We start from the raw sequence: 14789 nt of genomic DNA, 5'->3' as shown, positions 1-14789 counted from the left end.
CTTCATCTTGGGGAGGAGGAATTCGCAGGGAGCAGAATCCAGTCAGTAGTGGTGGCAGGGTATGAATCCAGGAGTGGTGGTGAATATGGCATTGACTTGTTTATTGCTTGGTAGGTTACGCCCAAAATATACTCATTCATTTAGAGACAAAGTAGTCCTACAATTTCTTTGAACCATGCGCATTTTCCCGCCCATAGAGAGTAAATGCACTTGGTTCTGACTACGCTTGGGTCGTTAAAATAGGGCCCTAGCGCCATCTTGTGGTCATCCAAAGACACACCCTGGATAAAAGAGGCACAGTGTATTTAGTGTAATATACTGGAGCTGAGGCCTTACATCAGATAGTCAGACAGACTTACAGTTAGGAACACAATTATTCACACACTGGCAAAAATTGATTTAATGTTGATTTTCTCTTGACCAATATGTTTGTTCTGACTGAAAATGACACTGCCACATGCCAAAAGGTTGTAAGACAATGTGGGAGAAACATGGAATAATCATCTTCAATCATCAATCAATTAATCCTTTTTATTTTTTTAATGAAAAATGGCATGTCCAAATATTTTTCATACCCTTTTTAAATAAAAATCAGTGGAAACGTCTTTATTTGCATTCACAGCTTTCAAAATGGTTCTTATACATACCAAGCCTCTCCATGTCTCCACAATGATTCTAGACCGCACCTTTTTAGCAGCAATCCGGGTTTTGAGGCAGGAAAGATTATTTGCCATCACTTTGGCCACTTTTTTGACAGATTGAGGTTGACTCTGGCTGGGCCACTCTAAAATGTTGATATTGTTCTCTGTTAGCCATTTCTTGCCTTGTTTGGCTGTATGTTTTGAATCAGAGCGTGGTTTAATGGTTAAACGCTGCCTATTGTGGCAGGTCTCTCAGCAGACTGTCTGATCTTTTTCTCCAAAAATCTTAATGTAGCCCCATGTTTTAGTGTTACCATTTACTTTGAGAAGTTTACCAGGTCCCATTGTCTGAAAAACACCCAAACTGACACCCAAATCTGAACAAACATATTGGTCAAGAGAAAATCAACATTAAATCAATATTTGCCAGGGCTATGAATAATTTTGTTCCTAACTGTAGTTCTTATCACTCCTCTGAGAGCATCTTATGTTGCAGCCTTTTTGGACTATTTTAAGTTCCCTTTTGTCTGACAACAAATAGGTAAGTGACATTGCCTTTTGACTACAGTATAGGCCTACTTATACTGTATACCTGCAAGTATAGCGCAAAATGTATGTTTTGACATGGTCATCATCCATCTCAGAATTGGACTACGTCAGTAAGGTTACTGCCTGCCACAAGTTGGATTCTCAGCTCACATCCCTATAAAGACAGTTTTACACATATCCTAAAATGTATATAATTTTATCATGATTTAGGGCTTTTGAAATGCATGCAACATTTCATAAAACACTGAATTGTTTCAACCAAAAGGTCTTCATAGAAAACACACTTGAACATTTGACATAATGTTGCAGAACACTTTAATAAGCGGCATGCCTTTCTCTTAAAAATTAAACATCCAACTAGATATATATAGACAGATATGTATAGATATGTATCCCTATACTACATGCTATTGTAGTGATGCAAGTTTACTGTTTTTGTTTCTGAACACTGGCTCCAAGTGACACTGTTTATGATGGAATGATTAAATGTTGTATTTAATCATGTTTTATCTCTTTAATGTTGTATTTAATCATGTTTTATCTCTTTAATGAACAATGTTTCATAAAAGACAATTTTCCTTTTTTAACAAATGTGTTTTATTGTGGAAGCCACTAAGGAAGTTCTTAAATAAATCATGTGAAAACTGCAAAAAACACAAATAATAAATACATTTGTGATAAATCTGTGCAAAGCACAGCATAGACTTGATTGGCCTCTGAATGTAGGAATGTGTGAGCGAGGATGTTATTTTGACTAGGGTTGCATCTAAACTGACATTCAGTGGTCTTTGGCATGACCTTAACACTTCTGTGTTCACAATTGTGCTCACTAAAGATTACCTGGTACATTGGAACCAGTGAATGTCATACATAAATATAAAATGTCTAATGTACCAGTCTGAGGACACCAGCCCAGTGAGCATGAGGGACACATTTCAAAGCAGAAGTATTGTGGCCTCACTGCAGTGCCTGAACAGACTACACTGGAGATCAGAGAAGGTACTGCTTTGTGCGTGGTAACGATGTTGCGATGTTGGAGACCTTCTAGCCAGCGAGACCGAAAGACGTTGTGTCCAGTGGAGGAGAGTCAGATGTTCAGTCTTTCTTTTTGCCTCGTCTGAAAAGTCTCCGCACCATACCAGTGTATTTTGACACACAAATCATCATTCCAGGTAGAAGCAAGATGAATGTGACTGCAAAAAGGGGGGAAAAAAAAACTCTAATATAGACTTAATCCCAACAAATATGTCTGAAAACAGTCATGTTAAAATTTTAATTGGCATAAGTGTTTTGATAACAGCCCTTACCCACCATTTATTCATTTGTAAGACTATCTGAATCCAGCTAAAAACAATCTAATGAAAAGATCTTCAAGATGATTGACTTCACCTCTGAAAGTTCAACAGTACTTACCAATCAGATGCGTCAACAGGAGGTTATGGACCTGCTGTCCAACCCATGCCATCCCCAGCAGAGCACTTATGACTAACAGGAAGTACTGAACAAGGAAGATAGTTCACATTTAATACGGAGCTCATTTCACAGCCCCACATAACAGTCAGGAAACAGTCAAGAGCTTTGAGCTCATTTTACAAACTTGGAATAAAACCTTAAATTACATTGATAACATGTTAACAGTTTACATTCAATTTACCGTCTTTGGTCTCCTGTCCTTGAAGTTAAAAAAGCCTTTCCAAAAATCAGTGAAGCGATGGTATGTCTTCACCAGACTTATGCATATCTCATGGAAACGCTGTTGTCCAGACATCCTGCTAGTGAGAGAATAATAACAATAACCATACCATATAGATAATGCACAGGTATCTGCAGGGTGAATCTGCCATATTGTAGCCTATTCCCTTCCAAATCACAATATTTCACTGGTTTAAGAAATTAAACTGAGCTGACTTAGAAACTACACACTCGCTATGACGTACAGTAAATATATATACACATATATATATATCCCGGCGCAGTGAGCTGCCTGCAACAACAGCGGCGCTCGGGGAGCAGTGAGGGGTTAAGTGCCTTGCTCAAGAGCACTTCAGCCGCGCCTACTGGTCGGGGTTCGAACCGGCAACCCTCCGGTTCCAAGTCCAAAGCGCTAACCAGTAGGCCACGGCTGCCCCAGTATGTCGTCACACAAGGTATAGGCTACTATGTCCAGTCTGTCAGATAACCTTAGGCTTGTAGCATCATCAGAAGTAGACTACTTTTAATCATACATACAGCTATTCGCAGTTCTCCATTTATTTATATATATATATATATATATATATATATATATATATATATATATGGCCTATATTGTAAACAATAATACAATAATGTTGAATATAACATACCACTGATTTGATCCAAAGATCTTAGAGGCAACTATGGGCACCAAATAGTCAGCCAGACTTAGTATCACTATACTACTCGAAACTCCAGTCAGCACTGATGGGTCCAGGTAATACAGTGACCTAAGGACACATACAATACGGTTACCTATCATGTGTAGGACAACAGAAAACAAGAGAATTTCTGGCACATTTGTCCAACTGAACTGCGTAGGATGTTTTCAACAGTTCCCACGTGATTATTGTAGTGGGTTTGAAGTATGCGATTGACGTAAACTTACAAAAAGAATGCGGTGGTGAACCCAATCAGTGCAAGTGGGAACCACGGCTTTTGCCACCGCAGCACCTGATCCACAGCCAGTATCACCTCTCTCCATCCCTGCAAATGTTGTTCTAGTTGGGCCGTTTCCTGAGCCTTGTAAACATACCAAATACATCCTCAATGAACTGTGATCAAGCGTTTCACCACATGTCACATCATGCCATGAGCTTCGACATGAAAACCAGAGTGGTTTGACACGTTTCGAAGCCAATCATCAAACCCTTTTAAGGCTAAGCTCGCTCCGTTGAACATGGAATACGGAAAGCGCAAACGGATTGGTTAAGATACGATGCTATTGCCTTGTATGATTTTAATAGAATGCATAGTATTTTGGAATCTAACCTAGTTTGTCTTTTTGATCCGTTAGTTGGTTATCCGATATAGAAGGTCCTAGACATCATAACAATCAAGTCCGACGACGCTAAGACAAAACGATTTAAACGATTTCTATAGGCCTAGATTTTCCATAGCAAAGCTATCATATGAAATTTCCCCTTACAGACAAGCTTTGTTATAAGTGATATCATACCTGCAGTGGTGTGCTGTGATCGCTTGCTTCTGCCATTGTTAAATACAGCACTCCTTCATCTCAAATGCGCATGCAATATCTACGTGTTTTCTTCCAGCTGCTCAGGAAATGGTAACATGAGCTCTCGCCTATCATACTATGGCAAGTCATTTTACCATGTATTTGGTCATTCTGGACATCAAACATTGTGGATATTTGAAATTAGAAAACTATAAACTTGAATGGCAAAGTGATTATGGACATAAATGGTGAAAGGAAGAGCTTTCATGACTTCTGTTTTTGTAACAGTAAGGATATATATTTTTTAAAACATTCACAAGAAACTGATATTTCAAATTGGTCAAAATGAAAAGATACTAGGTGGAAGATGATTGAAGTTGAGATGTGTTGATGTTTGGTGAAGAAACTCTGTGGGGCACAGAGTAAATTAATAGACGCCAGAAGAGTGTTTTACACCGTCTCTCAAACACAACAGGAACAATTGTATAGGGACGCTGCGGTGCTGGACACACACCACTGCACTTGAGCTATGTCTTCAGTTAGAACATTTTAAAAAGTAAAGTATGTTCCCATGAACCTCATCTTTTAAATAAATTACACTAAAAATGTGGTGTAGACAAAACAGGATTTCACCTTGTAGAGGTGTGGTTTGATTAAATGTTAAACCAGCTTGCCATCTTAAATCACCTGTTCATTTTAAAAAATCACACAATAACTATCAAATGTCTTGTAATATTGGGGAAACAAATTGAAAGGACTAATTTCAGCTATGGCATTCCTGTGTCATAGGTTAGGTCATATGATGGAATCCAGACAGGGTTAGAACGTCATTAGGATTTTCTCACAAGATTCACAGTATTGAAGAGTACAATAAGTCCTGTGCCCAGGGTGATATGTGACTTAGGCAAATAACATTTCTTATCAATAATTTGATCTGCTCCTAGTGAGTATGTAATATGCTTTATGACCACAAAACACAATAATCTGATTCACAAATTTGTGAACATCTGTGTGGATCCTTTAACTGAAACGTACCAGTGAAGTCAGAGCTCTACCACAGTGCCAGGCATTCCTTTCTTCTGACCCACAGCCATTCCCCGCATAACAGGAATAGCAGCCTCTTGTGGACTTAGATGCATTGCAAGAGATGTCCATTTCAGCTCTGGTTGATTACCAGAAGTACTATACACTCAAAACCAGAACATGTTATTCAGAATGAAATGTGAAAATGTGCTTAAAAGCTGTCACTTTATTAGTTGTCAACGTATATGATAAATATTGCAAGAATATATTGATAAATAATATTACATAGAATATCTATAATATATAATATCTGAAATATAATATCTGAAATACTAGACACATAAAACATTTCAGGTAAATACCAGTTTAGTACAAAGAGCCCTCAATACTTTGAGCTTGTCATTTGTATCCCACTCATTTCAAAGCAATGCCCCTAACAAAAAGAACAACAAAAAATAACTTACTCGAAATCCCATTCAACATGTTTACTTCTGTTTCAGGTTGTTGCCTCACTTTAAAGTACAATGTTGAATTTTCTCAAATCTTCAAGTGGAAGACATTTTAGAAACACCTCTACCTAGCATGCACATTGCAAAAATAAGAACAAATTGCACATGCGTGTATTCAACATTGACGGCTAACAGTTGAACTTTATCGCGGCATGCAGTGCCATGTTGTCACATTAGACAAAACAAATCTCAGTGATGCGCGTATGCTAGCACTTTAGTAGTATTGCGGATCAATTAGCCACCCGCCACGCTGAGAGGAGGAACAGCTGAGGGGTGCTGAAGGATTGCTGTGGTGCTCAAGGCAGTGCCCTCTTCAACTAGTGCCTCAGATCTAACTTTGCCTTTGTACTTCCAAAACCCGGCCACTGAACTCAACTACCTAAACTTGAGCTTGAGTTTATGAAATATACAAATAAACATACTGTACTATGATGGTTCCGTAAGACAAAAGAAAAATGAGAGGTGCATTTAAGGAGCACCGTCATTGGATTGAAGTATTTTGCAGACATGGTACTGTAACAAGTTAAAGGGACTCCTTCCCTTTATGGAGAACACACCTTCCCTTTATGGAGAACACACGGCGGAGCCAGGAGAGCGCGCGAGCACAGAAACCCAGCGCAGAACCAGCGGTCAGGACACGGAACGTTGGAGCACAGACGGAATGATGAGGAGGATCAGGAGAGCGTTCTATCTGAGCCACATCTAAATAGTGTGAGGGATGCCCACGGAAATGCCACTGCTACAACTGCGCCTCTTAACCCCCGCTGCCCACGATGCTGATGGCGTGGCCGTCGCGCCTGGGGTCCAGACCCAGCTTCTGGAGGTCCAGACCCATGCTGGCCAACACCTGGAGCAGCGTTAGCTCCTGCTGCGAGGCCTGGTCGATGAGGGCGGGGCATGTGGGGTTGCACTGAGGCCAGTGGCAGTTATCGATCAGGTGGAAGGGGCAGCCCTTGACCGGTGTCTTGCTGTTTTTGTTAGCCTCCTGCAGACTCTTGTCCCAGCACTGAAGCGCTCGTGAGAGAGACGTGCCCTTCACCTGGAAATCCATCCAGTTACTGAAAAAAAAGGAATGAAAAAACAAAATGAGAAAAAAAAAATGATCCTTCACCTGGAAATCCATCCAGTTACTGAAAAAAAAGGAATGAAAAAACAAAATGAGAAAAAAGTGATCAAATGACAAACAATGTTAAAAAGCCGTGCCGAACTGATCCAATTTACATCTGGACTTTGATGTGGTCACCGCTTAACCCCCTCCTAAGTTCTAACTGCTTGGGATTGAGTTACAAAACACCACAAACAAACCTCTCAGATGTACTCCTGACACCCAAAATCCCACGTGCGTGACCTCACCCTCATGGTTCTTTTACGTGCTCACGGAGCACACCTCGGAGCCATGGGGATCAAATGACAAACAATGTTAAAAAGCCGTGCCGAACTGATCCAATTTACATCTGGACTTTGATGTGGTCACCGCTTAACCCCCTCCTAAGTTCTAACTGCTTGGGATTGAGTTACAAAACACCACAAACAAACCTCTCAGATGTACTCCTGACACCCCAAAAATCCCACCTCGTGCGTGACCTCACCCTCATGGTTCACCGTGCTCACCGGAGCACACCTCAGGCCATGGGAACGGCCCGACCCCCCGGCCCCTCTGCCCCACATGCCGTGCACAGCACCGTGGAGGGGACGGCCAGGGCGGTGACTGATAGCTTTGTGAAAGTGTGAAGTGGCATTTGGTGACATCCAGAATGCGCTGTGATGGACGAGTGGACCAAACGGGGAGCATGAGCTCATCCAGGAGGGATGGCACTACAGGGGCGCTGGGCAGGGATGAGGGGCGAGGTGGGGAGAGCACACAGGGCCACTTGTCTGTGCTACACACGGTCACATGTGTGTGTGTGTGATGCACCAGTTCAGTCGTCTGTACTACACAAGTTCAGTCGTCTGTGCTGCACACGTTCACACGTGTCTGTGGTACACTAGTTCAGGTGTCTGTAGTACATACGTTAAGGTGTCTGTGGTACACACATTCAGGTGTCTGTGGTACACTAGTTCAGGTGTCTGTGGTACACACGTTCAGGTGTCTGTGGCACACTAGTTCAGGTGTCTGTGGTACACTAGTTCAGGTGTCTGTGGTACACACGTTCAGGTGTCTGTGGTACACTAGTTCAGGTGTCTGTGGTACACACGTTCAGGTGTCTGTGGTACACTAGTTCAGGTGTCTGTGGTACACACGTTCAGGTGTCTGTGGTACACTAGTTCAGGTGTCTATGTTACACTAGTTCAGGTGTCTGTGATACACACGTTCAGGTGTCTGTGGTACACACGTTCAGGTGTCTGTGGTACACTAGTTCAGGTGTCTGTGGTACAAACGTTCAGGTGTCTGTGGTACACATGTTCAGGTGTCTGTGGTACACACGTTCAGGTGTCCTTACCTTTTGGTGATCAGTGTGTGGGACAGGCAAGATGGAGCAAACACAGCCCTAAAGGGAGCACAGCAACGTCAACTCAACACTGAGGAGGGGAACACACTATGGGAAACGTAAAAACAAAAGAACAAAATAATCTCTCCTGAGGGTCAGGCCACTTACGTGACATCCTTGAGTGAGTTCTTCAGCTCCCTGCCGAGATTTTGCATGTAGGTCCACTGCTGGTCCGAGAGAGTCTGACCCCCTATATAGATGTTCTCCACGCGCAACTGCTCCTCGTCAAACAGCCACTGGACCACGAACAGCGGTGCTGCGGGTCACAAGTCTTTGTTACAGTATGTCACTCGCTCCTCAGCTCCTCAGCACGCGGCGGCCATAATAGCAGAGGTCATTTTAAGAAAGCGGCTGCTATTGTGGTGAATGACTGTGATTTATTGGGACTCACGGGTCAAGGAGGAGTAGACTTTGTGTCCAAAAAAGCACTGCCATTCCTCGCCTCGTTTGTACTGCTGCCGACACTTCTCCGGGATATTTCCGCTCCATAACCTAAACAGCACAGGGGGAAAGGCCACCTGTTCAAAATAGCTTCAAAACAAAACGCATGTTCAACCAAGTCCAGGTCACGGTGATCTCGGTGCTTTTTTACCGCAGTCCCTTCTTTATGGCGTCCACCGGAGAGCAGGACACTCCGTCGGAGCACTCCAGGACTTTCTGCTGCCGGCCCTCCAGAAACCATCCCGAGTCCACCAGCCCTCGCACCTGAGCTTCACCCCCAAGCTGCTCCAGCTGACTGGAAACCTTCTCAATGTTCAACAGCACACCTGTCCCCCCCGCACTACACCCCAAGGGTGCATAGGTGAAGTTAGTCCAGCTTTACATGTAGTGTGCTCACCAACAGACGTTTATGCTAGACAATCATTTATTAGCAGTAGTCTTTATTAGTAGTATTATGTTGATTGGCTTTAAAATAATGAAAAAGTAATAGAGAGCAGTTTAAATACTTAATACCATTGGGTGCTTATTATGTTAACCTAGAGGCATGTCCCCCTACATGCTATTGGTCCACTCCTATAGACATTTCGTCACTGTCTATGTTGACGCATCTTCCAGTAAACATATTATGGAAGACAACAGGATGTGCTGAGAATAGTCAGTGTCAGTGTTATGTGTGGGGCTTCAAACAAGGACAATGCAGGAGGATAAGGTTTCAGTCAGCAGTGATTTAGTGGCTGGGAGGCTATTGCTCAGGGCATCTTATTATATATGCTAAATGTGCCCTGACATGCCAGCTCTTTGGGCTATTAGTATCTGTTATCTATCTCTACAGAGCTGTCGGTGCCAGTTAAGTGAGGGGGCAGGAGTTTACCTTGTGCCGGCAAGCATAACAACTTTGGCCTGTTTTATTCCTTTGGTGGTGAGGTCTTTGATCACCTCTCGTATGACGAGGGAGCCCATGAATGTGTAATCCACTGAAGGAAGCACACACAGGAGGCACAAGTTATGCATCTCTGTAAACATGCCTATGGGCCATACCTATAAACACATTCATACTGTATATACATTTGTGCACTGGAACCTAATGCACTGAAACATACAATTTTTTTCTCTCTCTAGATGTGTACACTTGCCTGAGTCTTTTCCTTTTTCTTTGGGCTTTGTTGTCTTGGAGCCACTCCACACATCACTAGTACAGTAAGGAATAAACCTAAATATGGCACAGACAAACACACACACACACACACACACACACACACACACACACACACACACACACACACACACACACACACACACACACACACACACACGACACACACACACAGACACAGACACAGACAAACACACACATACACTTAGTTTCATAATGATACTTTCAAATCCACTTCAGTCTTACTTAATCAAGTAAGTCAAATTGAGACGGGAGCAGCACACTCACACAATGTTGGCGTTATACCAGTGAGGGTTTTCTTCAGTTTGCGGGGACAGAATTCCAGTCCCTGTTAAATGACAGAACACATCCGCTCTATACTGGGCATTCTGAGGCATCTGTCAGTGCGCTAGGTTCTGGACAGCACATGCCTTACCTTTGCGTGTCTGGGGCCAGTCGGTGGAGCTCATCAGTCGAGGAGTATTTTTATACCTGGAATCACAGGTGTCTTTGTTGTAACAGCACCAACCACCTAAAAATAAGACACTAATATTAGCCTCATATTCTCACCTGCTGGGGGGAGCACAGGCGCTCGGTGAATGAGCTGCGCTAATCTAGGGAATCCACTTGCTCCTACACCTGCTGCATTCACCTGGCTAACAAGTCTGCCTGGGCCTGCATATGGGTGGCCCAACTAGGTTTCTTTATGTAGAAACACAGCTCTCTCTCTCTCTCTCTCTCTCTCTCTCTCTCTCTCTCTCTCTCTCTCTCTCTCTCTCTCTCTCACACACACAGCTGCCCTGTCCTACCCGTGCTGGACAATCTGCATGCCCATTGGTTTCATAACCACACTGAGCAGGATGCCTGAACCCTGACATGATAAATCTGGTTGTGTACTGCAACAAAACAGGAATCATTAGGTCCATGGTACTGAAATGACTACTAACTAGTGGAAGCAAAAACACATTAGAATGGTCAGTGTATTAAGAAGACATATTCCACACAGAGTGACTAAAACAGTATGGTAACAAATTAAAACATGTTAATGACAATTTATGTACAAATACAACTAATAATGCACGTCCCAGTTAAAGGGAAATCCCTCAGCCCATCACACTTTCCATTGTTCAGAATTTTAGCAGTAATACATTCTTTAGCAGTAATACATTCATTATATCTATCTATCTATCTATCTATCTATCTATATAGAGTACAGTGTGTCTATATAGAGTACAGTGTGAAAATCAGACAGAGTTCTCTCTAAACTATTAATTATAATTGTTTGTTATTGTTTAAATTGAGTGACCACATGTTTTCCTTGTGACTAGGCTGATGACTACCACCACTACACTATATATATGAACAGGCTGAATGCAAGTGATGTTTATATGAGGCTGTTTCCAGAAAACGGCAAGAAAGAATGTAAATCCTACAGAGATGAGCACCAGTCAAAATAACACTGAGTGCAGCATTTAAGCATGTTGACTTCCACAGATAAAATTAACTGGTCAAGTTTTAAATACTCGCCCTCCAAAAATATCAGCCATCTCTTGCTCCCTTTGAACTCCTTTAGGTAAAACCTGTGGACGACAAATAAATATAGATTGAGTTATGAATGGATGACATAGCACTGACACATCCATATGTGGGCATTTACAAACGTGTCACAGACATCCATTACCATGTCATGACTTCATGTTTGTCACGAGTGACATATTAGAAATATACAGGTTTAAACTCTAAACAAAACTGAAAAACCAAAGACAAATAACAATAACAACAATAATGAGAGTTTTTTTAGCATGTTTGTCTCCTCTTTTGCAAATAACTAAAACAAGCCAGGGAACATTTCTAAAAGAGCAAAAATGTGGACAGCTAAATCATGTTTACAACTGACGTCTGCTGAGTACAATGTAAAACAAATGTCTACTTTTTTTCATATTTGAAATTTATTCAGTATTTCAGAATTAAAAAAATGTGAAGCATATGACATGAAAGTGCTCAATATGATGAATGAGAAGACACGAAAAGGCCAGAATGACATGAGGGCAGTCGGCAGGTCTGCTCTGTCCACCTCACCCTGCGGCCGTGCCGTCGTTGCAGGTGACCTGTGTGTTCTTGAGGAAGTGCAGCTTCATCTCGTCCGCTGCCTTGCTGCTGGAGGTGGTCTGGTGTGAGCTCCCGCGCCCCCCCGCGCCCGGCTCTCGACCGCCGTCGGCAGCATCATCATCATGCGCTCCATCTCCAGCCTGACTTCCAGCTCTTTTGGACGACTTTCCACTTGGCTTGGCGTTGTTTTTGTTCTGGCAGGAGATCCCTCCCAGCAGAAGTAGAAAAATGACATGATACAGTATCTTCATAGCAAATTCAGCTGGACCTCCCTGAAAACCACAGAAACATCCTTTTTTTTTGCTCAGACAGTTTTGCAAACAACGCCAAAAAAGTGTGTAACTGAGATGATGCTGAGTAGAACTGATACCATAACAACAGTAAACCAACATATACGTAGTAGCCTATAATAACTTATTATGAATATATATAAAATCAAAAATGATTTGTTTAATCAAACAAAGTTATCAGCACCTTTCCAAGTAATTCTTCCATTAAATGACAATAGAACTCAGTAAAAATCAAAAGATGGGTCTTGATTAAAAGTTTTCAAACACTTGGATAACAGTCGAAAATAAATGAATTCATCTGAGGTAAAAAAAAAAAAGAATTGACAGCACACAAACCTGACTGATGCAGCCTTGGGATACGGTGAGCCACCCTGCAGTCTGCTGAGATGTGTGTGGGCAGTGGGCGGTGAGGCGGGTGGTGTGGACCTTTGGTTGAGGCGGAGGTGCGGAGCGATCTTTATAGTGGCACCATATGGATGCCGTTTCCCAGCATCGCCTTTGAGCTGGAGCCAGGTCTGGGCTGAGACTGATGACACACTGGGGCTGGACGCCGGATGCCGGAGAAAAAAGATAACACGTTTGTCCAGCCATATTTCAACAGCTCCCCCTCCCCACCTGACCTAGGCCAGCGCGGAGCCCTCCCTCCTCTAGGCCTGACTGGGCTTTGATTTAAACACCTACATGGCTGGCATAGCCACATAGCTCTTTAGCAGCATGGTATGTGGCTTTGGGTCAGTGGAGCACACACCTCCTGCACACCCTAACAATAAGTACCTCTTGCTCAGGGCAACGCGCAGTCTGCTCATGAATAGTGAGATACTCTATCTATCAACTATTGTGCTTAATTCACTACAGTCATAATCACTTCACAGTTCTGTATACTGTTAACCCTTAAAGGTGTAGGTTTTTGAACGTTCTAAGTTCCGCAACAATTCAAGGTTCTAAAATTCTATGTTGAATTCAATGAACCCAGATATTCTTTAGAACGTTCATTTCCCAACATTCCAGTCACACCGGTGTGACGGTACTCCTTTAAGGGTTAAATCTAACAGCACTAATGACAAATGTGCCCACAACTGAATCAATGATTGTGTCATTTAATATTCCATGCTAGAAGAAATACATCTAGATTAGACATCGATTGGCAATAGATTAAAAGCAAGTAGAATAGGTTTAATATAACTCAGTGGATAAAGCCCTGTATACCCTTATGTTCAACTGATTTAAAGGCAAGGTTAAATGCAATGTTTTAAACCTAGTATCTCAAGTTTAAAAAAGATCTACATTTCAAAATACATGCATACTTTTGCAGTGCATGCATACTTTTACATACAGACTGCAAAACCTAATTGCCATGAAAATCCAGCATGCCAAAATAAATTCCCACACACTGAAGACCCATGTGCTTGTTACCTTCTGGTGTGTCCCCCAGGTTGGAGCTGAAGTCCGGGACAGGGGCAGGGGCAGGGGCAGGGGTTTGACAGAGTTGAGGAAGAAGCCGGGTATTTGAAACTGATCTGGGATGGCTTCGGGGTGACGTGCTGATCAGTTCAGTCAGGAGAGATCACGAGTCTAGCCTCTGAAATTCTCATCAATGAAATGTACACCATCCCAACGTGTCAATCAGGCCATTAATGAGTGCCTCTGTGGACTGGGGGAGTGGTGACACAGTGGCAGGCAGCAGGGCAGAGGATTCTGGGAGGAGCAGAGCTGCCATACCTGGACTAACCCCCTCAGCACAGTGCAGTGCAGCGCAGCGCAGAGAGCCCCATCTCCACTGGAGCCCGGTGCTCAGGCTGAGGGGGTCACACAGGCATTCTTACCACTCAGATGCCGAGGCTCACAGCATGCCCTTTAGTCCCCCCTCTTTTGCTGTCCTTCACACGATGTTGCAGCATGATTTTGGACACTGCAGCACAGGGTGCATGTGCACACACACACATGCACACATACACACACGCATACAAACACATGCACACAGGTATCGATATCGCGACGACGCGACGCGACGCATCGATCGCACGCGACGCGACGCACGCACACACACACACACACACACACACACACACACACACACACACACACACACACACACACACACACAGGTGCGCATATGCACACACACACGCGCACACGCACACATACACACACATACACACGCACACAAATTCAGCATATAACATGAACATGAGACACAATACGTAACAAAAAGCGCATTTCAATGTGCTGAGATATTTGATGGCTAAATGCATTGAATGGACAGTTATTTTTATCCAACAACCATTCACAGATGTGGTAACAGCCTGAGCAAACACAAGATATTTTGAGGTTATTGTCTCTTGCAAAAGGTTCTATCTCGTTAAAGTGCTCTCAAAATGGAATGCCTAAAAAT

General features: G+C 42.9%; 2 protein-coding genes across 4 annotated transcripts; both read right to left on the bottom strand.

Annotated features, from left to right (window-relative positions):
- Positions 1–1488: 1488 nt before the first annotated feature.
- On the bottom strand, positions 1489–4536 carry LOC125297888 (ADP-ribosylation factor-like protein 6-interacting protein 1). Of its 2 annotated transcripts, none has more exons than XM_048248440.1 (6): positions 4384–4536; positions 3814–3947; positions 3536–3655; positions 2845–2962; positions 2604–2688; positions 1489–2383 (listed from the first exon to the last, which is right to left on the bottom strand). In XM_048248440.1, the coding sequence occupies exons 1-6, from the start codon at positions 4417–4419 to the stop codon at positions 2286–2288; spliced, it is 591 nt and encodes a 196-aa protein (XP_048104397.1). In that variant the 5' UTR covers positions 4420–4536; the 3' UTR covers positions 1489–2285. The 2 variants fall into 2 exon arrangements, with proteins under 2 accessions (XP_048104397.1, XP_048104398.1); XM_048248441.1 differs by having other exon boundaries at positions 2845–2959.
- A 1081-nt stretch (positions 4537–5617) lies between these two features.
- On the bottom strand, positions 5618–14035 carry notum2 (notum pectinacetylesterase 2). Of its 2 annotated transcripts, XM_048248407.1 has the most exons (13): positions 13811–14035; positions 12734–12940; positions 12078–12379; positions 11526–11578; positions 10435–10530; positions 10287–10347; positions 9979–10055; positions 9717–9819; positions 8997–9185; positions 8796–8896; positions 8513–8660; positions 8357–8404; positions 5618–6973 (listed from the first exon to the last, which is right to left on the bottom strand). In XM_048248407.1, the coding sequence occupies exons 3-13, from the start codon at positions 12356–12358 to the stop codon at positions 6670–6672; spliced, it is 1461 nt and encodes a 486-aa protein (XP_048104364.1). In that variant the 5' UTR covers positions 12359–12379; positions 12734–12940; positions 13811–14035; the 3' UTR covers positions 5618–6669. The 2 variants fall into 2 exon arrangements, with proteins under 2 accessions (XP_048104364.1, XP_048104363.1); XM_048248406.1 differs by lacking the exon at positions 13811–14035 and having other exon boundaries at positions 12734–13175.
- Between the last annotated feature and the right edge of the window lie 754 nt (positions 14036–14789).

The sequence above is a fragment of the Alosa alosa genome, chromosome 7 (assembly GCF_017589495.1).
Source record: "Alosa alosa isolate M-15738 ecotype Scorff River chromosome 7, AALO_Geno_1.1, whole genome shotgun sequence".
Taxonomy (NCBI): Eukaryota; Metazoa; Chordata; class Actinopteri; order Clupeiformes; family Clupeidae; genus Alosa; species Alosa alosa.
The sequence above is the reverse complement of the archived record's forward strand: the minus strand, read 5'-3'. Positions and strand labels throughout refer to the sequence as shown.